General features: G+C 48.4%; 2 protein-coding genes across 4 annotated transcripts in view; both read right to left on the bottom strand.

Annotated features, from left to right (window-relative positions):
• The window catches only part of KIF17 (kinesin family member 17), a 61,325-nt gene extending 46,765 nt beyond the window's left edge, over positions 1 to 14,560 (bottom strand). The window contains exons 1-3 of the mRNA XM_069078437.1: positions 14,266 to 14,560; positions 8,768 to 8,914; positions 6,694 to 6,795 (exon numbers count right to left, since the gene is read on the bottom strand). Of these exons, the coding sequence (XP_068934538.1) occupies positions 6,694 to 6,795; positions 8,768 to 8,914; positions 14,266 to 14,496 (480 nt within the window). The 5' untranslated portion in view covers positions 14,497 to 14,560. The remainder of the gene's footprint in view (positions 1 to 6,693; positions 6,796 to 8,767; positions 8,915 to 14,265) is intronic.
• Positions 14,561 to 16,245: 1,685 nt separating this feature from the next.
• The window catches only part of SH2D5 (SH2 domain containing 5), a 29,364-nt gene continuing 20,217 nt past the window's right edge, over positions 16,246 to 25,392 (bottom strand). For all 3 annotated transcript variants that reach the window (XM_069079615.1, XM_069079612.1, XM_069079614.1), the window contains 4 exons: positions 24,409 to 24,583; positions 23,162 to 23,270; positions 22,731 to 22,890; positions 16,246 to 20,380 (listed from right to left, as the gene is read on the bottom strand). In XM_069079615.1, the coding sequence (XP_068935716.1) occupies positions 20,189 to 20,380; positions 22,731 to 22,890; positions 23,162 to 23,270; positions 24,409 to 24,583 (636 nt within the window). In that variant the 3' untranslated portion in view covers positions 16,246 to 20,188. The remainder of the gene's footprint in view (positions 20,381 to 22,730; positions 22,891 to 23,161; positions 23,271 to 24,408; positions 24,584 to 25,392) is intronic.

Below are 25,392 nucleotides of genomic sequence, written 5' to 3'. Positions count from 1 at the left end.
GAACACAGGATGTCAGAACTGAGAGGGACCTTAGAACACAGGATGTCAGAGCTGGGAGGGGCCTTAGAACACAGAATGTCGGAGCTGGGAGGACTCTTAGTAATATTAACCAACATTTAGACAGAGCTTTAAAGTGTGCCAAGTGTTTTTTTACCCATGTTATCCCCCTGCGCCTCACAACACTTCTGAGATAGGCGTAATGAGGGCATAATAGGGGTTGAGTAGCCGTGCCCACCTTTGGATGATTGTGACCATCAGAGTCCCATCTTCCTGATCCCCATCTAGCTTCTACCCACTGCATCTCGTTGTCTCTCACAGTATTGGATGCCAGAGCTGAAAGGGACCTTAGTAGCCATGTAGTCCAATGGCCTCATTTTACAAAGAAGGAAAATGACACTAAGAGGAAGGGAAAGGACTTGCCCAAAGTCACCCAGATAGTAAGTAACAATCACAGTTTCCTCTCCTTTATGACTTCAAGGCTTGCAAAAGTTTCCTTCCAACAACTCTGTGAAGTGAGCAGTGTAAGAATACTATCCAGGGTGGCCAGGTGAGGCAGTAAGAGCGCCGGCACTGGTGTCAGGAGACCTAGGATCTGTTCCGGCCTCAGATACTTGGCACCCACACAAAAAATAACTGGTCATGTAACCTTGAGCAAGTTACTTAACCCCAACCGCTTAAAAAAAAAAGAATAATATCCCATTTCACAGAAGAGGAAACAGTGACTTTTCAGGTTAAGGTGAAGATAATGGATTTATGGGTGAAAGGGATCTTAGAGGCTATATCATCCCATTTTTGCAGATGAGGACCTGAGGCCCAGATCTGCTGACTTGTCCTGGGTCACCCAGCTAGTAACTGTCAGAGATGTATTTGCACTCAGGCTTCCTAACAAATTTTGTCCTCTTTGCTCTAGTATTTGCACTCCAGCAAACTCCCCTGGAAAAAGCCCTGGCTCTGTAGGCAGAGTGTGATTGTTCTGTTCCCTTTCCCCATGTGACCTCTCTTGGCTGATGTCTCTTCATCTGTAAAATGGGAGAAGGGAACTAGATGGCCTTTCCAAATCTGGCATTCCATATTCCAAAAAAAAGCAGCATGGCAATAGGGTGCTGGGATTTGACATGACAGAGATCTGAGTTCAAATCCCACTGGAGGTACTTGGTAGCCATGTGACCCTGGACAAGTAATTGGGCCTCAGTTCCTCATCTACAAATTGTGGTTTGATTACAAGGTTTCTAAGGTCATCTATGATTTTATGCACCTAAGGTTCAGAGGCTAACAACGCCCCCAAGGCATCCTCAGATACCCTCTGTTAGAACCAGAATCCGGGGCTAAATTCACTACTTTTCAATGCCAAGATGAGGGTGGAAAGGGCATTGACAACAGCACAGAGAATTACTGTAAAGGAAAACAACTCTGAAAGATTTAAAAACTCTGACCGACACAATGACCAACCGGGATTCCACAGGACCATGATGAAGTCAGCTGCCCATTTCGTGATACACAAGGGATAGATTCAAGAACAAAATACGCATTTTTAGACATGGCCAATGTAGAAATGTGTTTTGTTTCACTAGGCTTGCTAAAACCAAGGGTTTTGTTTCTCGTTGTTTCAAGGGGAATTGGGGAGGGAAGAGGGAGGAAAGGAAAACTGATTTTTTTTAATTAAAAAAAATTAAATTAAAGGAAGGCAACAATAAAAAAAAGCAACTAGAATACATTGGGCCCATCTTAGCCTTCCTGTTGCCTGCTGCCAGCTCCGTTTTTATTCTGGGGCTGGGAGAAAAGCATTTATTAAGTATCTACTGTGTGCCAAGCATTTCATTAAACACTTAACAAATTAACTCATTTGATCTCCAGAGACAACTTTCCCTGAGGCTTGATCTCCAAAATCCAGGCCCTTGGATGTGAATATAAGCCTGAGCCCTGAGACATGGTCACAAGCTTGAACAAATATCAACAGACTGGAAGGTGAGCCTCACAGGGCTGCAGCCCAACCGAGCTGGGGCTGAGAGGCAATGGTTATGAGAAATGGGCCGTCCCAGCGAGGATCATGGTCCTGGGCTGGGAGGCTGAAAGATGGGACTGGCCTGCTAAGTATCAGCCAGTCTCCCTCTGTGCCCCAGCCAGCTTCTATGCTCTGCCCAGCTGCTGCTGCACTGGCTGGCAGCTCACCGTTGTCATGGCAACCTGTTAGAGGGATGCAGAACAAAGAACAGGAGTTTCTGGAAGGCAGCTTCCAAGCCTAGAAATCGCCCCATGGGGCCTCATGACGCTTCTCCTGGCTCCTCCCATCCCTGTCCCCAGAGCATGTGTTTGTGGCAAGAAGGTGGGGTTGTTAGGGAGAGTGGGAGAGCAAGGAAGGGGAAAGGCCATTACCCACAATGCATTGTTTCACACTTTGGCTGAGGGGGGAAGATTAATGAGGCCTTGGTTGTTCTCCCTCGAGAATGAGAAATAGTTCTGAATCTCAAGCTACCAGGCCTAGGCCTGTCCTTGGAGAAAGGAACAGGCATTCTTTCCCAGTAGAGGGGCATTCACTGGGAAATGCCTGTGGGGATTTTATTCACCCTCTCTGAAGAAAATAAAGTCCACTAAAAATGTAGGTTTGTTTAATATTGAGATCTCCATTATATCTTAGCCAAAGAAATTTGGAATGTTAGAGCCAGAAGGGCCCTTAAAGGATAAAATGTCAGAGCTGGGAGGGACCTTAGAACAAAGAATGTCAGGGTAGAAGGGGTCTTAAGAGACCAAGTAGTCTGGTCCCTTCATTTTACAGAGAAGGAAACAGATGTTCAGAACAAGGAAGAAGGGCACCCAGTGAGCTAGTGACAAAGCAGGCTCTAGGTCTGGGACTTCCAGCTCCTAGAGTTTCCACTGTACCAGGACATCTTTCACCAAAATGGCCCTGGGCCAAGGATATATACTGTAGCTGAAGGAAGGAGGGGAGGCACACTTTTTACTGGTTTAGGCCTGTGTACGTCTGCAGTTATCCCTCTGATAATTCTTGGGTTAAAGTTGTATTCACGTGCAAGGTGTGATCTCTTCTCCTCTATTCCCTTCCTCTTCTTCCTTTGCCCCAGGTATAGGGAGATACCAAGGGTCAGGAGAAGGAAAGAAACCCCCAAAGCACAAATGGGTCTTTTTCTGGCCAAGAGAAATGGAAAGATCAGCTATTGCTTTTGGTCTGCTTACTTCGGTCCTACCAGGCAGACACCCCACCTTCCCTGGGGGAAAAGCTCCCAGGCCCAGCTGGGAAGGAGAGAAGCCAATTCATGGACTGCATCACAATTTATCACTATCTCTGCTCCCAGGAGGCTCAGGTGAAATGGAAAGGGCTTCTGAGGCAGCTGGTTAACGGCTGTCTCCCTCAGGACATGAAGAGGCTGGTGAAAGGGCAGGAAAATCCTCCCTAGGCTAAAGAGCTGAGCCGTGACACATGCTACATCCCCCTACCCCAGCACATCCCCCACAGCCCTCCCCAACGCCTCCTCTAACCTCAGGCTGACTGCAGTGACTCACAACCACGGCAGGATAAATCAATATTGATGGGGAGAAAAATATCACTTAGAGATGGATTTTCCAAACAGGACTAAGGAGCCTGTGACTGGAAAGTATATGACTGGGGGAGGGGGGTGTCATTGAAGTGTGAAGGCACCTCATTAAATCCTCCTCCCAACTGCCAGGGCTGAATTATGATAGAAGGGGAGAAGTAGAGGAGGGGGAGAGCAAGGGGGCCGGGGAGGAGGAGGAGATGGAGGGTGAGAAGGTGGGGAGCAGAAGGATGGGAAAGAGGGAGAGGGAAGAAAAGGAGACAGAGAGAAAAGAGGGAGGGAAAGAGACATAGAGACAGAGAGGGAGGGACACAGAGGCAGAGAGAAAGAGAGAGAGGGAAGGACACAGAGACAGAGAGAGACAGAGAGAGAGAGAAGGAGGGAGGGAGGGAGAGAGAAGGAGGGAGAGAGGGAGAGAGAAAGAGAGAGAGGGAGAGGGAGGGAGGGACACAGAAACAAAAAGATAGAGAGAGGCAGAAAGATAGAGAGAGAAAGAAGGAGGGACACAGAGAAAGAGAGGGGGGGAAGGGAAGAGGGAAGAGAAGAGAGAGAGAAAGGGGAAGATGGAAGATAGGAGGGATTCTTCCCAGTATAAGAAGGGAGATACTCTTTAAAACCAGAAGATGCTTTGGGTCAATTCAGTGGCCAACCAGGCACTTGTCTCATCAGATATAGCCGGAGTGAAGAGGGAGGCATTGTGGGGAGAGTGGACTCAGTCAAAACCAAATGCTGAATGGGTTGGAAGGGGAGGGGGGTGTCTGGAGTTTTTCACAGGCAATGCCATTTCACTGGTGCAGCAACCCAAAACCCTGCCACCTGGAGCCCATCCCCACCCTCCAATCCAATCCAACAGCTCCTCTGTGCCAGACACTGGGGATACAAAGACAAAAGAAATGATCCCTGCCCTCAAGGAGTTTCCATTCAACTGAGTTTCAGGGCTACCCTAACATAGTGTAAATGGCTAAGTTTGTACTTGACAACTAAGATTATCAGGAAAGATTTCCTGTAAGGGCATCCCCTCCCCCCAGGAACACCCCTGAGTAAAGTAACATTAATTAACAACCAATTAAATGTATGTAGCATGTTAAGCTTCACGAAAGACTTTTCTCATAACTACCCTGTAGACGGTACAGGCATCATTATCCCTTTTTTACAGATTAGGAAACTGAGGCTCAGAGTGCGGGAACCCATTTTCCCAGGGTCACATGGCTAAAAAATATCCAGCTGGGATTTCATTCCTCTTGACTAGGTCAGGGCCAGTCCTCCCTTTGCTACTGGAGTTGATTTCAGGGTATGAAGTGGCTGAAGGAGAATGGGGGAGGGATGGAACTATATTTATATGTGACTAAGCACGGGGGCAGGCTTTTTTCCTGTAATTTCTAGGTTAAAGTTGCACTCACAATAGCATATTAGAAACCATCATTTCTTTTTCCCATCTCTCTCTTTCCTTTTGACTATCGTCAGAACACTCTAACCCCAGGCAGAACCTAATGTCCAAGTCCCTTTGACAATGACACATTGAGGGGGCTGGGAGAAAGGAAACAGCTCCTTCCATCCTCTGCTACCAATCTATGCTCCCAAACTCTACTGGTTCTGATGCTGGCTGGGCCATTTGCCCTCACTAGGCCTGTCTGGACTTCTCCTTTCATCTATAAAGTCTAAGTAATGTCTTCAAAAGCCCTCCCAGTTCTTTATCTGTTCGCCAGGATTCTCTGGGGCCACCATGGAGATTCGGTGCAGTAGAAAGAATGTGGGTAAAATGGCAGCCTTGGAGACAGAGAAAGCCAAGGGATGTTTAAAGAGTCATTGAAGGTCCATGGCAGAATATCTGATCAGGGAAGATCTCAGGTCCCCCTGAACTTCTGCTGCAAACAAACAAGGGGTCAGGTACCCATCTCCCTCTCCAGAATCTAGAGAAAGCATCTGGCAAATAATAATTGTCATAATCATGATAGTTCAAATTTGCATAGCAAAGTGCTTTCTTATCCATTATCTGAGTTTTCCCACAACTTACCCTCTGAGATAGATGATGATAGATTATTATTAACTACCCTGTCATACATGTAAAGGAAATTGAGGCCAAGACAGGTTAACTGAGTGCCCCAGGATCATACAGCTAGTAAAGTGAAGGAGAATCCCAGAGCAGATATCCCTGGGTCCAAACCTAACATGCTGCCCACTCTCCCAGCTGCCTCTGTGTAGCACAGACTCATTAGGGACAGTGCTGGTAGCCAAGTCCACAAAACCATCACCAAAGCTCATCCCCTGGGAAATGGAAAAAGCTTTGTTACTAAATTCACAGCCATGGGATTCTGCCCAGAACCTAGCTATGGAGCAAGCCAGGGAGGAGCCTATGCCTGGAGATAACTCTGTCTACAAAGAAAATACTTTAAAATGCATTGTATTTCTCAATAGCCTCTGGGAGAAAACCAAAATTCTTTGGCTTAGCATTTAAGGCCCTTTACAATGCTGGCCTCAATCCCCTGCCTCGATGGCCACTTCTATTCCGGCCTATTCTCAAGGACCTGTTTGTCTGCCCTGCGCAGTTTTGGCAAACTGCTCTCCCTCACCCCAACACCTAGAATCCACACCCTCTGCAATTCCACCTGCTAAGATTCTTTCTCTTCCTCCGAGACCCCATTCCGGCACCACCTCCTTCAAAAAGCCACCTCTGTGTCTCCACCCTGCCTCTCCCAGTCTTAGTGGAAAGTGGTCTCTCCCTCCTAGAGACAGAGTTTGGTTTAAGTGGTCTTAGAGGGCACCCTTTTGTCTACAGCTCTCCCAATTACCATCACTCCCCACTGTATTAGCCTTACCTGTCCACTGCTGGCATCTCTCCCTACCTGCCCACTCCACCCCCCAGAAGAATGTAAGTTTCATGAGGGCAGACTCTATCTGCAGACTTAGCACAGTGCCTAGCACATAGAAGGGGATTAAGAAATGCTAATTTTTGGACGGAACGAGGGATTGATTGGGGCTACTCTTCACTTTGTAGACCCAGTGCCAGACACAATCCTTTGCTTCCAAGAAATGCTGAATATTTTCTGGATGAATGCAATCAAGGAAGCCATAATTCCCATCTCTTTCTGATGGTTGCCCAGGCCATAGTTCCTGAAAGATGATCCCTGGGCCTGTCTGTCCTCACCTCTAGCTTTTGCTTGGTGTCAGCTCCCAGCAGGTCTCGGATATCCTCGTTATAGATCTCTAGATAGGAAGCCCGGACCAAGAATTTGGTGTTCTCAGCACACTGTAAGGAGGAAATGGAGGAAGGCTTTTATTTTCCAGCAAAGAGCCCTGCAAACCAGACCAGAGAGCACCCAGTCTGGTCCCTCTGAAAGGCTGCTTGGCTCCAAATTGTGTCTCATTTGACTGGTGGGCAGGGAGACAAGCAAGGAATTTATTAGCTTAGGTTTCTATGCAACTATAGAGTTTACAAAATACTTTCCTTACAAAAGCCTGAGGTCCAATGGACTCTGATTAGGCTGGAAGAAATGGTGAATGAGATGAATACAAAGAAGTATGGGAAGGTGTACATGAACTTGAAACCAAATAAAATAAGGAGAACCAGAAATAGTTACACAGTAACTATTACATCAATGTAAAGAATGTGTTGGTGTTCAGTGATGTCCAACTCTTCATGACCCCATCTGGAGTCATTTCGTGGCAGAGATACTGAAGTGGTTTGCTATTTCCGGATCATTTTACAGATGAGGAAACTGAGGCAAAGAGGGTTAAATGACTTGCCTAAGGTCACACAGCTAGTAAGTGTCTGAGGTAGGATTTGAACTCAGGTCTTCCTGAATCTAGGGTCAATGATCTATAAACTTTGCCCCCTCGCTCATAGGGCATGCTTCACAGTGAGTGACAGCCTGAAGAATAGATGGAACATTGGATTTAAAGACAGGAAAACCTGAGTTCAAATCCAGCCTCTGATACTTCCTTCCTCTGTGACCCTGAACAATTCATTTTAATATCCCTCAGGCTCAATTTCCTTATAGTAAAATGGGGATTATAGCATCTACCAACTCACATAGAGTTATTGTTAAGTTTAGAAAAGATAATGTCTTTAAAGCATTTTGTAAACCACCAAGGCAGTATATAAAGGTGAGCTATTTATTATCTTGCCTTCTAAGAATTAAAAATTCTCTTCTGTTGTATTGAATTTGGATAAATGTTCCTTTGCAACTTCCTATAACCTCTCTTTTCCAGGTAGAAAAGTGAGGCCTAAGGTAGGCGCCTGACCTTGACCAAGGAGCCTAGCAACCTCTTTTTGTGTGGCAAAGAACCGAGTGAATGGTTGAACAAATCATGGTAGATCACAGAAGGCTTGGGATGGAATACTACTGTGTTCTAAGAAATTATGAAAGATAGAGTTTCAGAGAAACCTGGGAAGACTTGTAGGAACTGATGCAGAATTAAGTGAGCAGAATCAGGAGGACAATTTATACAACAAAAAGAAAAGTTCTGTAAAGACAAAACACCTTAAGAACTCAGACATGACTCCAGAGGACTTTTGATGTAGCCTGCTGCCCACCTCCTGAGAATGGGAAGGACTAAATATGCAGAATGAGACATTTTTGGACATGACCAATATGAGAATGTTTCGCCTGAGCATTTGTTACAAGGGTTGTTACATATTTATTTGTTGTGTATTTGTAACGAGGGATTTGCTGTGTTTTTTCCCCCAGTGGGGAGGTGAGAGAAAAAATTTGTGTTAATTGATTAAAAAATAACTTAAGGGGCAGCTAGGTGGTGCAGTGAATAGAGCACTGGTCCTGGAGTGAGGAGGACCTGAGTTCAAATCTGGCCTCAGACACTTGACACACTTGCTAGCTGTGTGACCCTGGGCAAGTCACTTAACGGAAAAAAACAAACTTAAAAAAATAGTTTGGGGGCAGCCAGGTAGCACAGCGAGTAAGAGCACCAGCTCCAGTGTTGGGATGACCTGGAGATCGAATCCCAGGCTCAGACACTTAGCACCCACCCAGAAACACCTGGCCGTGTAACCTTGAGCAAGTTAACTTAAGCAACTTAACCCCAATTGCTTAAAAAAAAATAGTTTGAAAAAAAATAGATTCTCCTCTTGATGGACCTCACCCCCAGGGGTCACCCAAATAGGTGAGCCTATGGAAAGTGAAGACTTAAGGTGATTTTCGGGTCTTTTTCTCCTCAACCAGCATCCCCTCCCACCCCTGTTCCACCCCCTTCAGCTCTCATACCTGGACACTCTCAAAAATATGTTCAAATGCTCTGGGGATGATGCCTCTCTGGGTAGAAGGGTCTGGCAGGCCTTGCATAGTAAAAGACTTCCCACTGCCTGTCTGGCCGTAGGCAAAGATAGTGCCATTGTAGCCCTCAGTGACACCCTGCGCATAGAACCAACAGAGACACCGATAGTTAGGGTATATGGGGGTGGGGGAGGAGAGAAAATTTATCTTTGTTAATTGAAAAAAATAAATTGAAAAAGTAATAACAATGTCAAAGGTGGGCCATGGGCCCAAGCTGTTAGGTGACCTTTGGTCAAGGGTGGGAGGTGGGAGTGGTTCACCATTTACTCGCCTCCTTTTCTGGTAAAAGGAAGAAGGGATGGTCTGAGCCATTCCTGGGAGGTCTGGAGCAGCCCTGGGATTTGAAAGTAGTCATAACTCCACGGCATCTCAATCAGTCAATCAACCCTTATGAAGCACCTGCTATGTGCCATTCACTGTGCTAGGTGATGGAGACTCAAAGACAGAAATGAGATGGTCCCTGCCCTCTGGGATCTTATACTTTACCAAGAACTGATTGTCTGTGGATGTTTAACCTGGGAAAGGCTGGAGGGAGACATGCTAAATGTCCTCAATTAGAGGGCACTGCACAGACACAGAAAAATAAACACACAACTATTAAGGGAAACTCACAACCTCAGTCTTCCTTCACTCTTCACTCTCAGTCCCACCACCAAATCCAATTAATTGCCAAGTCTTGCCATTCCTATCGATTCAGCTTCTCTTATATACACCCCCTTCTCTTGACTCCCAACACCACTAGCCCAGTTCAAACCCTTGGAAGCTCTGGCCACAGCTACTGTGATGCCTGTCTCATTTAGTCTCCCTGCATCCAGACTCTTCTTTCTCCAATCCATCTCCCCCACTGCTGCCAAGAAACATTTCTAAAGCCAAGGCTCGATCATGTCACTCCCCTGCTCTGGAAGGTCCAGTGGCTCCCTATTGCTGATCAAACACAAGCTTCTCAGCCTAGCATTTAAAACCCTGGACAACCTGGCTTCAGCCTATCTTTCCAGACTGAGTCCATATTCCTCCACTTCAGGCATTCTACCTTCTAGCTAAACTGGCTTGTTTACTTTTCCTTAAACATGGCATTTCACCTCCATACCTTTGCACAGGCCATCCCTTCAGCTTCCCACCTCTGAGAATTTTGAGTTTCCTTCAAAATTCAGCTCAAGCCAAGCCCTACATGAAGCCTGGCCAGATTCTCCCTTATACCAGCAATCCCCTCCCCAAAAACTACCTTGTACCTCTGGCACTGAGCACAGTGCCTGGTATACAATATGTGCCTAATAAATGTTTGTTGAATGATTGATTGTATTTACTTAAATGTGTTTACAGTTGTTTCCCCTGACAGTGGGGAGAGATTGCCTCATTTTTGTCTTTCAGTCCCCAGATATTAGTGCCAAGCACAATAGTATTCATCCTCCCAGCTGGAAGCTAAGGCAGTGATGGACAAAGGTATGAAGAGCTGGACTAGATAATGTGTCTGTGTCTCGGGGTCCCCTCACTATTGATTTGCATATAGTTCACATGCTACTCCTTTAATGAGTAGAATTCATCAGGGGCAAAAGTTCAGTGTCTAATTTCACTATGGCATCCTTGGTGCCTAGAACTGTGCTCTATATAAAGTACTTTAAAAATCCCTGTTCTATAGAACTGATTGGCTGCGGATGTTTAACCTGGGAAAGGCTGGAGGGAGACATGCTAAATGTCCTCAAGTATTTGAAGAACTCTCACATGGAAGAGGGATTTCACTTCTTCTGTGGGACCCCAAGAAGGACCAAAGGCCCTTTGTTTAGTGTTGTTGACCCTGGCCTCCTTCCTCAAGGAGTTTGAGGCTCTATTGGAGGCTTACAAAACAGATAAACCAATGCAGGATAGAAACTAAACCAATAGTTTACCAGAAGGCAAATTTAGATGTGCTATCTCGAAAACTTTCTAATGCTTAGAGCTGTCCAGAAGTGGATGGGTCCACTCTGAAGGTGGTGGGTTTCCCCTCATTGGAAGTCTTTGGGCAAAAACTGGATGACCTCTAACTATATTACAATATGGCCCCAGGTGTGTTACAAGTAGGGATTCCTTTGAGGGTATTGGTTGATCCAGATGGTTGCTGAAGTCCCTTCCAACTCTCCTGTGATTTTGCATAAATAATGATTTCAGGAAGGAACACTAACATCTAGGGAAATCGGGAAAAGGCCTCTTGAATATCTCCACATGGGCAGTGCAGCAGATAAGAGCAAAACCCAGCAGAAAGTGACTTCGAGTGAAGACTGATGTAATTGCAGTGGAGTGCGAATCAAGAGAAATCCAGAGAAGGTAGTCTGGGATGGAGTTATGAGAGCATTGGATAAGGAGGAAGAATCAAAGTCTCCCAAAGCATGTTATTCCACATGGGAATAGATCTAATTGTTAGGAGGTTTTCCCTGACATCAAGCCTCTCAATTTGTCTCTTTGCAATTCCTACTCAATGCTCTTTCCTTCAAGAGGAAGAATCTTGGTGCCAGCACAGGTCAGAAACATCTCCCATTGTCTGCTGTCAAATCTAGGTGAAGATGCTATTATCAGGGGCAGTGGAAAGTGGAGACTCACAGATAGAACAAGGGATGGTCAACTACCCAGCAGCAACCCTGACAATTGTCAGAGTGAGAATGGGACCAGAGACTCAGGACTTGAGGGAAAAAGAGACTTAAACTGGGATGCCTGGGGCAGCTAGGTGGTGCAGTGAATAGAGCACTGGTCCTGGAAACAGGAGGACCTGAGTTCAAATTTGGCCTCAGACACTTAACACTTACTAGCCATGTGACCTTGGGCAAGTCACTTAACCCCAATTGCCCTGCCTTCCCCCTCCAAAAAAAGCCAAAAAAAAGGAACTGGGATGCACTGACAGGGCTGAGACAAGATTGGGCTGTTATCTAACTGGTAGGACAGGAGAAACACAGTCTTCACTTCTCTGACGCCTAGGAGTTAAGGGCAGGTTCATCCTGTTCCATCATGGAAAACTGCCAAAGGACTGACTCCTTCCCACGCTGATCCCTGAGAACTGGAAAACGAGGCTGGATAAAAGAAGAAACCCAAACAGCCAGAGGTTTTCATATCTCTGAATACATGGGAGAACTGAGGCATATTTCCCATCAGAACCAGAGATGGAAGGTAGCTCCTGGTCTGGCCCAGTCCTGAATGCTAGCTGTCTTCTGAGACTGGGATCAACTCACCCTTGGGATTTCCCTCTCTAAAGCCATCAAGTCTGAGGTCAGTACAAGGTAGAGGAGGCTCATCCAACCCCACATCCCTAAAGTGCCCCTAACAGTATCAGACACTAACACATTTTAGAATGGCCTTTGTACATGACTGTCATGGAACCCTTGAATGCTTTCACTGGAATATGGACTGGGCAAAAAGCAGTGGATTTGAAATCAAAGGGCCTAGGTTTAAATCTCACCACAGATGCTTAGTGGATGTATGACCATGGGCAAGTGACTTAACCTCTCTGGGCCTTAGTGTCCTTATCTGTAAAATGGGGAGGCTGAAGTAGAAGGCCTCTGAGGCCCCTTCCAGTTTAAAGGGGACTCATGTTAAAAGAAGGAGGAGCTGTCCAATGCCTGCATTATAGAATCCCTGCCTCTGGAGGTGGTATAAGTACACATACACACACACACACACACACACACACACACACACTCTCTTGGAGGTCTTAGAAGCTAAATGAATACACATCAAAGGTGTTGAAAAGGGGGTTTCTGCTCAGGTTGGACAAGATGACTTCTAGGATTCTAGGAAACTGAAGCCCAGAGAGGGAAACTAGCCAAGATCACCCTGAAAATCAATGGCAGAGCTGAGGCCTGTGCCTTCCTAACAATGCCATTAATTCACTGGGAGCAGGACATGAGATTCTTTGAGCAGTCTGATCTGTGGACCTGGGGCTTAAGCAGCATTCTAGAGCTAACTAAATTGCCAGGGGCTGAATGTAGAACCCTAAGCCCCATTGTCCCTTAATATACTTGAAGAAGTCTGATGTAGATAGGGGGTACACACACAAGATGGGACCCCTTGACCTTCCTGAGATTGCTTAATGCAACACCAGCTATGTTTCTCTTTTGACAGCCTTTGGATGGACTCAAGTTATCTTCCTATAAAATCAGACCTGCTATTTCAAGACAGGGTTATTGAAACTCAAGTTTTATCATGTCCTGCTGTCTGCAGGTGAGGACTGGGGCCACACTGGACTCTGGGTAGAAGTCTTCCCCCTTCTGCTATTGTTTAATGGGTCCCATTTCTTATTTCACCTGGGCCTGTGATTTCACAGAGAACTTCTGGTGAGGAAATTCCCTCTACCAATGACAATCAGTAACTAACTGATTAGCAATTTATTAAAGTTTTTTTTTTATTACCCTCAGTGGGGCACTGAGAAGGTTCATGCCTTGCCCAGGGCCACACAGACAGTACTGGCACAGGTGAGACTTAGACCTAGGTCTTTCTGACTCCCAGGATGCCCCAGAGAATTCCTTCAAAAGGCCCTAAGTTAGACAGGTCCAAATGCTGAGTGGACAAGAGAAACAGGAATCGAAGCTTCAACAAAGGCTGGGGACATGGGAAGAGTTTCAACAGGAAAAGACTGCCCTTTCTGTCAGGTAGAAGGACTGAAGACCCAGTCCTGGGAGGAAGAGGTTGACTTCCACAAAGAAAGGGGGGAGGGGCACAGTGGGGATACTGAGAACTGGAACTCTGTGGGAAATGTATAGATATACATCATGCTTAGATGAGTGAAAAGGGAAGTCAAAGTCTGAATATAGGTAGGGTAGAGTGTAGGAGTGTGATGCATAGTTCATTCAGTCAACAAACATTTATTACTATGTTCCATGCATTGTGCTAAGTGCTGGAGATACAAAGAAAGCCAAAAACAACGTCCCTGCCCTCAAAGAGCTCACATTATAAGGGAGAGAGATGGGATGAGACAATATGCAAATTACTATGTACATGCAAGATGTCAGTGAAATTCGAAGGTAATGCCAGACCGAAGGGCACTAGCTTGGGTGAGGGGGCGACCAAGAAAGGCCTTTTTTAGAAGGTGGAATTTGAGCTGAACCTTGAGCCAGGGAAGCAGAAGGTTCGCAGGGGAGGGCTGCCTGACCTAGAGTCCTGAGCAGAGTGCGGCTAGAGTTGCCTGCAGACCAGAATCCAAGGGGTATGGGAGTGAGCTCGCTGGTAAAGACTGAATCCCAGTTAAAAGGGGGTGTCCTGGATTCCTTGGATGGGGAAGACAAGCTAAGCAGGGCCCGGCCTCTGGACCATCGCCCTCCTCTGATAGAGGATGTAAATGTAAACTCCTCGAAGGCAGCAACTGCTTTTCCCAGGGCTGGCAGGGAGAGGCCAGGCCGAGGACAGGGGGCCGGGCCCCGTCTGTGCTCGATCCTCCCCACGGCCTCCCTCGGCCCCTGCCCCTCCCTCACCTCCACCAGGGGGTAGGCGATCTCGTTGTAGATCTGCTCGGTGTAGTGCTCCAGGTAATAGGCGCCGTCGAAGGTGAACTGCTTGGGCGGCTCGTCCGCGGCGCCCGGGTTCTGGATGAAGCACTGGCCGCGGGCGCAGTCCACTGTCACCACGGACTGGCAGTTCAGCTCTTTCTCCCGCTGGTTCATGGGCCGACAGCGAACCACTACTTTCACCGACTCCGAGGCCATGCTGCCGCCGCGGCGGGGGCCCCGGGGGCCTAGCCGGGGCTGCAGGCCCACGCTGGGGGGCCTACTGGGCTGGGCGGGGCAGGGCAGGGGCGGGGCCGGACCCGGGACACAGGCTACCTGACCAGGGGCTCGGGGCAGGGCAGACTTGGCCCTGAGTGGGGGGCACCCCTTCGCTCTGGACGGACGCAGGACCTGAGGGGCACCTGGGATCTGTACGGTAGTCTGGGGGCGGGGCTTAGCGGGGGCGTGGGGGAGAGGGGTGGAGGGTCGGCTCCTGGACTGAGCTGGGGTGCTGAGCTGAGCTTGGGGAAAGAGGGAGCGCTTAGCCTCTCTCCTCAGGGCCGGTGAAGGACTGGCTTAGACCTGGGGGGCCAGCGGAGGATGCTGCCCAGCGGGGTTGGGCACAGGGCCCGGGGGAGACGAGGTGCCTCCTGGCTCCTCAGGGTGGGTGCAGGGCCTGGGGGCAGCGCAGGGGTCTAGGGAGGGAGGTGGGCGGCTGACTCCGGCCTCCTTTCGAGGGCCAGATGCCAGGGCCTGGGGCGGGGGGGGGGGGGCCATAACGAACACAGAGGGGGTCGTGTGGAGGGGAGCCCCGCTCCTAGATGGGCGGGGGGGGGTGTCTAGGGGTGGTGCAACGTTCAGTAACGGGGCCTAGATGGGGCGGGGGGAAGGGAAAGGGGGCTCCCGGGCGGGCGGAGCCTCCCGGGTGACCCCGGCACGCTCGCGCGTGGGAGATGGGGGGCCGAAGCCGGAGCCTGCTTCTCCTCCTCCGCCCCGGCTCTCCGGTCCCTGTGGCTGGGCCGGGGGGAGGGGGGAGGGGGCTCCGCGCTGCAGGCGCCGCCGCCGCTGGGACCCGAGCCCGGGAGCCGCCCCTGCCTCCCGCCTGTCGCGGCGTTCGCGGCTGCCTAGCGACAGGCTCTGGCGTCACAGGCGGCGACCCCGGGGAAGGTCTGGAAGTTCCAAGCCTTTCCTGCGGCCCATCAAAAGCCACGTCCAGCCGGTGTTCCTCTCTCGCCCCCCAGCGCAGAGCAGTCTGGCCCCAGCCACCCTTTCAGTCCGTAGGGGTGGGAGGTCGATCCAGAGAGATAGACGGGCTCAGGGATTCTCAGAGAGACAACAGACAACAGCAGTAGGTTGATCGACACCCTAAGCGATCTATAAGGGAGTGCTTTAGAGGCTCTGATGAAGGGGAGAGGGCGGGACAGACACCCTTGAGTTAGAGATACATTGTAGCTAGATACATTTTAGAAACACTCGTTAAGCTAGAGAGAGAGATTCAGGCAAAGGCAGGGACCGTTAGACTCTACAAGACACGGGCACGATTTGGGGCTAAGTTAGGGATGCGGCGAGTTAAACGAGTACTTTAAAGTAAGACACCCTTGAGTAAGAGAAACTCAAGGACAGAAAAAGGGACTCCCACCTCCCTCTCCCTTCTTCCTAACCCTACTCTTTACAGAAACAGAAGTAGCAGCTACCCAGGCCGGGTTTCCCTTTAAAAGACAGGCAAGTCGGTACTATTAAAAAGGTAATCTTTCAGAGAAGGCAATCCTCTGTTCAACCCACTAAGCCTGAGCCTGGACTGAAACGGCCGGGGAGAGGGGTAGCAATACAGGAGACAGGTTCCAGGCCCGACGGGCTTCAGGACAAAGAGTCTGGGGGTCAGGGACAAGCGACCAAAGATGAGACGAATTCGGCTAAAGAAGAGGCCCGCAGGAGAGGTCCCGGAATTGGTGAAAAGTCTGAGTGAGATTATTTTAAAGAAACCTAAGGTTTTATTCCCAGGAAGTTCACACAGTAATGGACAATTCGGCTCATATTAGTACATTCGTGGTTGGTATGCAAATAGGGTAGGTGCCTAGTGCCTTGACACGTAGTAGGCGCTCAATAATACTTGTTGAATGAATGTTAAAGTGCTTGGAAAAAGTTGTTCTATGTAGGGTGCACATCCCTTGAAACCTCCTTTACACTATTTGCTCCATCGCCTTTTTTTTCTTTTTTAAAATAATCCGATACTGGCCTGCGCTTGTTATTGGCTAGGAGCCATCAGGGCTCATGTCACAATAGGGGGGCACTTTGACACTGGGACCCAGGACTAGGGCTGTGTCCAGTTACCAAGCATTCTTCATGGTGCTGGAATAGATTCCATCAAAGAAACATAGAAAGTCAACCCTATTTTCCCATTCATCTTCATTGTCAGAGAAATGTTTTCATTAATAACCATGCTCTTCCCGCCCCTCTTCCCCACCCCCACCGAAGAATTTAGTACAGTCTAACCCAGGAGTGGGGAACCTGTGGCCTTCTAGGTCCTTAGGTGCAGCCTTTTGGCGGAGTCCAAGTTTTACAGAACAAATCCTTTTATTAAGGGGATTTGTTCTGTGAAGCCTGGATTCAGTCAAAGGTTGGCACTTGAAGACCTAGAGGGCCACATGTGGCCTCAAGACCCCAGGTTCCCCACCCCTGGTCTAACCCATGACCCTTCCTTTTAGAAAAGTCCCCCAAAAGAAAACTGGAGAGGAATCAGCCTTGGAAGCTTCCCACCCCAGGTACTGCTACATAGGAGCCAATTTCTGAATTCATAAATCAGCCTTTGACTATCAGCAACTCTTTCAAGTTCAAACTCAGCTGTCATGATGAAAATAAGTAGAGATCTTCTCATCTCAACACTTCATTTGACAGATAAGGAAACTGAGGCCCATAGAAGGAAATATACCCAAGCTTACACAGTGATTGAGTGGCTTGCTTCCCCCTTTGTGTCCCTTAGTCTGAGAAGCCATGGAACCCAATGCAGCCAGACTCCAATACTTTGTGCCTGGTTTGGCAGGGGGAGGTACATAAAAGGTCTGATGCCTTCCATACACAGACCAACTGAAACAAAGAGACCTTTGGAAATTCAGCATATTGAAGATGAATGTTTTCATGATTAAGTCTGAAAAATCCCATCATTCTCACTTAAAAGGAGGGATGCTTGAATTGTTTAACCTAACCCAGAACCTGAGTGTGGGAAGCATCAGAGGCCATCTATTCTGAGCTCACATCAGACATCTCTGACAAGCAGACATAAAGACTCTACTTCAGTAATGGGGAGCTCATTACCTTGCCCAACAGCCTATCCCACTCATGGACATCTCTGAGTATTAGGAAGTTCCGAAATCTGCCTCTGGGTGACTTCCATCCTTTGCTCCTGGCTCACCCCTCTGAGGTGCAGCAGTACAAAGCTAATAAACCTCTTTCAATGACAGCACTTCTCATACTTGAAAACAGGGTTCTCTAACATAGATTACCCAAGATCCCTTGGGGCCCCAACCTAGCCCATTCACACTCCATATATTCCTTCATCTTCTCAGTGGCTCTTGCCCAACCCCCTGACATCTCCTTCCATCCCTACCTGGTACCTAAATGTTCCCCCATTGAAGCCTGGGGTGAGATTCAAGCTTTCAATTTCTCAGGGGATGATACAGTGAGGAAGAGCAAAAACCATAAAACTTTAATCAGTTTGGGTTTTGGCTCCTGCTATGGGGGGGGGGCGATTCTCAGTTTATCCATCCCCATATTTCTGTAGGTCCTATTTAGCCCTTGGCTCTAGCTGGCCAAAGGGAAAGCAAAGGCTTGTAGATTTAGAGCTGGAAGGAACACTAGCTGTCGAGTTCAGCCCTTTCATTCTACATATAAGGAAACTGAGGCCAGAGATGTTAAGTAACTTGCCCAGAGTCAGTGTTTAAGGCAGGATTTCAACTTGGGATTCATGATTGTTAAGCTAAGAGCCCTATCCACTCACTATATATCAAACTGTGTGGGAGAATGGGAGAATCAGAGACAGAGGAGAAGAGAGAGTGAGAAGAGGTACAGATAGATAGCAGAGGAGAGGGAAGGGAGAAGAAGAGGGAGGGTGAGGAAGAGGGAGAAGTGGGGGTGGGAGAGGGGAAGAGGGAGAGGGAGGACTGAGAATCTGGAGATGTGTGGGTTTGTAGGGTGCACTAGGTCAATCAGCCTGGGGCCCGAGACATGTCCATGCACTGAAGGCAAAATCTCTGATGAGGGTGTCTAGAGGCAGCCATCCCAGCCAAGCTAGGCAACTGTGTCCTTGTCCATGACCCATCAAATATATTCAAATCCCATTTGTTACACTTCCTAGCTTCCTAACCCTGAACAAGTCACTTCATGGAGCCTCAGTTTCCCTATCTGTTAAAAGAGAGAAAAGATCCTTCAGGTCCCATCCTTAGGGGTGGAAGGATTGTTTTTAAAGAAAGCACCTGGTAAACTTCAAAGTCTAGAGACCCAGGAGCTAGTTATGAATTAACTCCCCACCTTTTTTAAGTTACTCAGAGCTGATGCCAAAGTTTTGGTTCAGCTACTGACTATGTGACCTTGGGTTAATCACCTTCCTCTTTTCCCCGGAGCTTCCCTGTCCTTGAAATGAGAGGGTTGACAGAAGTTCTGCAAGGCTCCCTCTGACTCTAAACCTTATGATCATACTATTTGGTGCATCGAGTTACATTGTAGACACTCCTGGCCAGTGTCTGGGAATGTCTGTACCTACATTGATATAAACTTGGAAGGGGGAGGAGTGGTTGCCCACCCAGTGTTTCTGCAGCAGCCTTCCCTATGCTCCTTATACCTTAACCTTGGGGACTTTGCAAAAACTAAAGAGACTTCAGCTTCTGAAGACATCTGGCATCTGAAGACCAAACAGGCCCTTGCGCCTTCCCTTCCCCCCCCCCCCCAGCCTGTTGCATCCTTTCCGAGTGCTTCAATCAAGTACCTAATAATCCCTGATCAGTGACTTTCCTTGAAGCACCTCCAGCCCTAGATACAGGGTCTAGCAGAAAGGAGCCCAGAATCTGAGGGCATCAGGGACCATCTGGTCCAATCCTTTTATCACAGATCATAAATTTAGAGCTAGGTTGGGTCCAACCCCCTCATTCTATGAATGAGGGAACTGAGACAGACAGAAGGCAGACTTATCCAGGGTCACACAGCTAGTATGTGAAATAGGATTTGAACTCAGGTCTTCCTGACTCCAGGCCCAAAGCTCTATCCTCTGTGTACCACACTGCTTCGCTTTACAGAGCAGTGCAGAGAAAGGAGTAACTTGCTAAAGGTCAGAGAGCTAAGAAGAGGCAGATGAGAGGTTCAAACCCAAGTCTTTTTCAGTTACTATCCTCGGATGCCTCCCCCACCATCAAGAGATCTTCTGAATAGAAGTAGGTGTTCATAAGAAAGCTCGAAACAGAACCTGGGGTGAGCCCATCCAGGGTAGAGCGACACTCCTGGGTCAATCAGCCTGGTGCTCGAGACATATCCATGCAATGAAGGCAAAATCTCTGATGAGGGTGTCTAGAAGCAGCCATCCCAGACAAGCTAGGCAACTGTGTCCTTGTCCATGACCCAGCAAGTCAAGGGAAGGCTGGAGTTTCTCTTCCCTCCAGGCCATTTCTAAGGACCAGAGCTCCTGTGGTGTGTGCTTTTGGGGGCAGAGCAGGGAGCAGAGACACCAGCAGCTCCTGGTCTGATTCATCAGGGTGACTTCCCACTGAGGGGCTATGCTCCTTGAAGCAAGGGAAGAGATTACTCAGACTGGGAAGACCAGAGAGTATGTACAGATACACACACACATACACACACACACATACACACACACACATACACACACACACACTTTGAGTGCTGGCACATCAGGGAATTCAAGGTGGCTTTAACCCAGTTCTTGCTGCTGGGGCTCATGTTTGGGGTGGCTACGGGGCCACATAGGCCGGCTAGGCCCACAGTCCTGTGCCTCATAGCAGGGGTTCAAGCGTCCCATGTCCAGTGGACAGAAAAGGCTACGTTCCGCTCCTGAGTGGTGCTCCACCAGAGCCTCCAGGCTGGGGAATTCTGTCGGCAGATGCTGAGGGAAGGCACAGGGAAAAGTCAATCATCCTCAGTCCCCAGGGTTTCTCCCCCCAACCCCCACTGGTGGACTGGTGATCTCAGTCCTTCCAAGCCTGAGTCTGGGACACATGGTAATTAACATCCCTTTCATTTTATAGAAATTGCCACCCTTTCATCTTAAAGAAAAGGAAACATCCCCAGAGAAGGTAAGTCCATGCCTTGGGTTACACATCTTGGGAGACATCGGAATTTTGTCTCCATTTCTACCACACTGTATAGTTAACTCAGTTCAAATCCCACTCTGATGAAGGGCTGGGGGAACTTTCCTGGTCCCTCCACTGCCAGTGCCTCCTTCTTTTCCATTTACATTGTCTATCCCTTCCAAATTATGGAGTTAGGGAAGCATAACATTCTTTGGCTCTGTCTTCATATCAGAGAAATAGTCTGAATTATTATGGTATTAAAAGAGAAAATATGTTGATATTATACAATACTATACATATATTTTATGCATTGCTGAATTTTTCAACTCTTTCTGCGTCGTCTGCAGCTTCTACAAAGCTCCCCCAACATTCCCACTTAATTCCTTATGCCGAAATGGGGAAAGTTGCTATGTGGAAGGGATAAATGTACAGTTACTCCCAAAACTAAGGCAGCCCAGTAGCTAGAATACTGGAGTGGAGTCAGGAAGACTTAAGTTCGAAATGCCGATTCAGAGGACTGTGGATGTGACCCTTGGAAGGTCCCAGCCTCTCTCAGCCTGTTTCTTCATCTTTAAAATGAGGATAAAACAGCACTAACCCCCCAGAGTTGTTGTGAGGATCAAATGATATTGTATTAAAGCACTTAGCAGACCTTAAAGCTCTTTACAAATGTTAGCCACTCAAATATTAAATTTAAAAGATATTAAAGTTAAATGCTAATTCTTCTTAGGTTGTCTTCTCCCCCATTAGAATGTGAACTTCCCATCTGCATATGAGCTCCTTGATGAAGCAAAGGAAACAAGCACTTATTAAGTGCCTACTGTGTACCATGCTCTGTGCTAAGTGCTTTACAAATGGGGGAAGGGAACAAGCATGTCTATCATGCCTACTATGTTCCAGGCACTGTGCTAAGTAAGCACTTTACAAGTATTTTTCCATTTGAGCATGAGCCTCCCAGCAAACCTGGGAGCTACGTGCTATTTATTGTCCTCATTTTACAGCGGGGGACATTGAGACAGGCAGAGTTTAAGTGACTTATCCTTAGTTACACCTTCAGAAAGCATCTGAGACTGAATTTAAACTCAGGTCTTTCTGCCTCCCAGCCCAGCGGTGTGCACCCAGCTACTCACGGGCATCGAGGGCAGGGGCTATGTTTCTGCCTTTCTCTCATAACTTCAGAGCTTAGCCCAGGGCCCTGAACAGAATGGGCATTTAATAAATGATTGTTGACCAAGAGCCCTGCAGTGTCAACTGATGTCACGTAAGCTTTATCATCGGGGTACAAATGAGGGAAAGCTCACTTGGAGACGCTTCAAAGCCCCTCTAGGGTCACATTTCTCTCTTCAGGTTTCCCAAGGGCTTTTCTCTGTGTGCTTCTATAAAGGTGTCAATCTACTTCTCCGAAGTCTCCACTTACTGTCCCTCTGACTTCCCAGACCGAACATCCCTGTCTGGTCACAATCCACTAACAGAGTAGAAGCCCCTTGAGGGCATGGACCTGCTCACTTCTGGATTTGTATTGCCAATGCTTAGCACAGTGGTTGGCACCTAGTAAGTCAGTCCTTCCTTCATTGAATCTCTCTCCCTCCCTTCCAGCTTCCTTCCCTCTGTCCCTACCTTTCTTCTTGCCTTCTCTCTTTCCTTCCTCCTTCTTTTTCCTCTCTTCCTCCCTCCCTCCCTTCTTTTTCTACTTTCTTCCTTTCCTTTCTCTTTCCCTTTCTCCCTGCCTTTTTTCTTCCTCTCCCTCCCTTCCTCCTTTCTTCTCTCCCATCCTTTCTTCCCTTCCTTTCTCCCTTCTTTCTCCCTCTTTCCTCCTTCCCTTCTCTCCTTTCTTTCTTTCCTCCTTCCTTTCTTTCCCTCTTTGTCTCCTTTCCTCCCTTATTTCTCTCTTCTTTCCTTTCTTCTTTCTCCTTTCTCCCCTCCCCCTTCTTCCCTCCCTTCCCTCTTAAGTTTCTTTCTTCCTCCCTTCCATTCTTCTTTCTTTCCTTCCTTCCTGAAACTACAGGAGTCTCCTAATACAGACCCTCTAGCACAGGTGTCTTGAGTCTGACAACCTGAGATACTCAGGGACTTTGAAGTATTCCAAGGGATGTGAACAGAGAAGAGGTTGGGGATGGGGGAGGGATGAGCAGGGGCAGGAGGCGTCAAACGCCAAGCACTTACCTCCACACTGAACTTGCCCAAGTTCGTCCTGAAGACCTGATGTGGGACCACTCCACACTGTGTCTTCACTGATAGGCACCACTGGCCACTGGGTCCAGGCTCAGGCCACAGCAGAAAGGCCCCCAGGACATCTCTTCGGAGCAGGGAGAGTGCCCGGGTCCTGGGGCAGAAGGGGCACTGGGTGAGTAGCAGGCCTCAGGTAGCACTTTTCTGCAACTCCTTGGACCAGGGCCAGCTCACCAGCTGCACTTCCCAGAAACGGGGAGGATGCTCCCCAGTGTGGCCTGGCCTATTTCCAAACCCCTAACCAGAGCCCAGGTTCCCCCTCTGGGAAGAAACTGCCCCAAGCTCAAAGTTGCCTTGTGACAGCACGAGGGCCTCTGCCTTAAATCACATCACAAAAGTGTGTGAGAGAAATGCTAAGGACTCACCTAGACAGGCCAGCGAAGGCCCAGATATTCTCCGTCAGGCTTCCCTCGCTCTCCACCAGGCAAACCGGGCCACTGGAGCCCTGGGCCCAGCTCTCCCAGGCACTGGGAACTGCGGTATTTGGGACACATGTGTTAACAAGTGCTGACGTGTCTGTAGCGACTCTCACTAGAACCTCAGGACAGCCCTGGGAACCCATTTTACAGATGGGGAGCAAACAGGTGATAAGTAGGAGTCCATGTACAGACACAGGCTCTGGACTCTGTGCCCAACACTCTCCACTGTGTCACAGTCTAGACCTGGGGTCCACAAACACCTTAGATCACATCCTGCCATAGACATTTGCCTTGGAAGTGCAGGACCCTCTCTGACAACTGGAAAATGAGGGGCTTGAACTTGGTCACTAAGGGCCCTCCCAGCCTGACATCCTGTGTTCTAAGGGCCCTCCCAGCTCTGACACCCTGTGTTCTAAAGGCCCTCCCAGCTCTGACACCCTGTGTTCTAAGGGCCCTCCCAGCTCTGACCTCCTGTGTTCTAAAGGGCCCTCCCAGCCTGACATCCTGTGTTCTAAGGGCCCTCCCAGCTCTGACACCCTGTGTTCTAAGGGCCCTCCCAGCTCTGACACCCTGTGTTCTAGGGCCCTCCCAGCTCTGACATCCTGTGTTCTAAGGGCCCTCCCAGCTCTGACATTATGTGTTCTAAGGGCCCTCCCAGCTCTGACATTCTGTGTTCTAAGAACCCTCCCAGCTTTGAAATCCCATATTTTGAAGTCCCTCCCAGCTCTGATGATTTATGAAACTCCACGAGGGCATGGAAAGTACACTTGATCTTGAATTAGATGATTTGGACTTAAATCCTTTCTCTGTGTCTTGGGTTAATCACTATCACTCTGGAGCACTTGACATTTTAGCCTCAGTTTTCTCTTCTGTAAAATGGAGCTAAGAGCCGTCACACTCCCCAGGTCAGGTGTGAAATGGGTGGGATCTGGTGATCTCTGATTTCCCTTCTAGGTATGAGACCATGTAATTTTGGTACTCTACAAGCCCTCTTGAGACCCAACTGAACATCTTGGTAGTGGGCTACCTTCCCCACCCCCTCCATCCTCCCTCTCCCCATAGCCAGCCCTTTGTCCCATCCCGTTACCCTATTTCCCATGGTTTCCATACACTCCCACTTGAAGCCACCTCTGTCTACCCAGACACCCACCCCCATGGGCACACAGCATGCACACACACACACACACACTCACAGGCCTCCCGGGCAGACTGCTGCAGTTGGGTCTCATAGGTACAGCATCGGTAAGCCCCTGAGCGGATCACCTTACTTCGAATTGCCTTCTTCCGCACAAGTGTTGGGGAACAATAAGGGTTCCCCAGGCGGGAGTGACGGGTGGCCCCTCGACCTTCTGCCTCTGACATTTCCTTCTATGGACAGGGACCAGAGTGAGACCAGGGGAAGGCAAAGAGACACAGACAGAGACATCACAGACTGAACATCATAAGAGCCATCCCTAGGGGCAGGCATTGCTGCTGGTTCTGATCACCCACAGGGTGGGTGGCCCTACCTGCCTCAGGCATCATTCCCCTGATATATCGCTTGTTGGGGGCCCATGTGACTAACCGATGTGCTACTGGCTTCTGAATCAGAAGGCTTGGGTTCAAATCCCAGCTCTGACCTGTGTCTTACCATGTAATTGAGCAAGGTTTAACACAGCAGATCAAGAGACAGCACAACATAGATGATGTTGAGTTGTGGTTTTCTAAGTCAATGGTTAGCCGACAGGGTCCAGCTCCTGTCCAACTCTAAGTCTATGACCCATGAACCAAGAGCATAGGTCATGCATATCCTTTAGAAAGGGGTCAGAGCACATGTGACTCAGTGGAAGGGGTCAAGACACAGGCCTGTCCCAACACGTGCTCCACGATTGACCCTATTAGAAGCAGCTCAAATCACCTTGAAGAAACAAGAGCCCTCATTGACAATCACGCCCCAACCTAGCATTTTCTTCTTTCTTTCTCTTTCTTTCTTTCTTTCTTTCTTTCTTTCTTTCTTTCTTTCTTTCTTTCTTTCTTTCTTTCTTTCTTTCTTTCTTTCTTTCATTTCTTTCTTTCCTTCTTCCTTTCTTCCTTCCTTTCTTTTCTTTCTCTTTCTTTCTTTCTCTCTTTCTTCCTTCCTTCCTTCCTTCCTTCCTTCCTTCCTTCCTATCTCTCTCTCTCTCTCTCTCTCTCTCTCT

Source organism: Petaurus breviceps, unplaced genomic scaffold, assembly GCF_028583685.1.
Source record: "Petaurus breviceps papuanus isolate PSGF00001 unplaced genomic scaffold, PetGlider_PUasm1.0 91041, whole genome shotgun sequence".
Lineage (NCBI taxonomy): Eukaryota > Metazoa > Chordata > Mammalia > Diprotodontia > Petauridae > Petaurus > Petaurus breviceps.
This window is presented reverse-complemented; position numbering and strand designations above follow the sequence as displayed.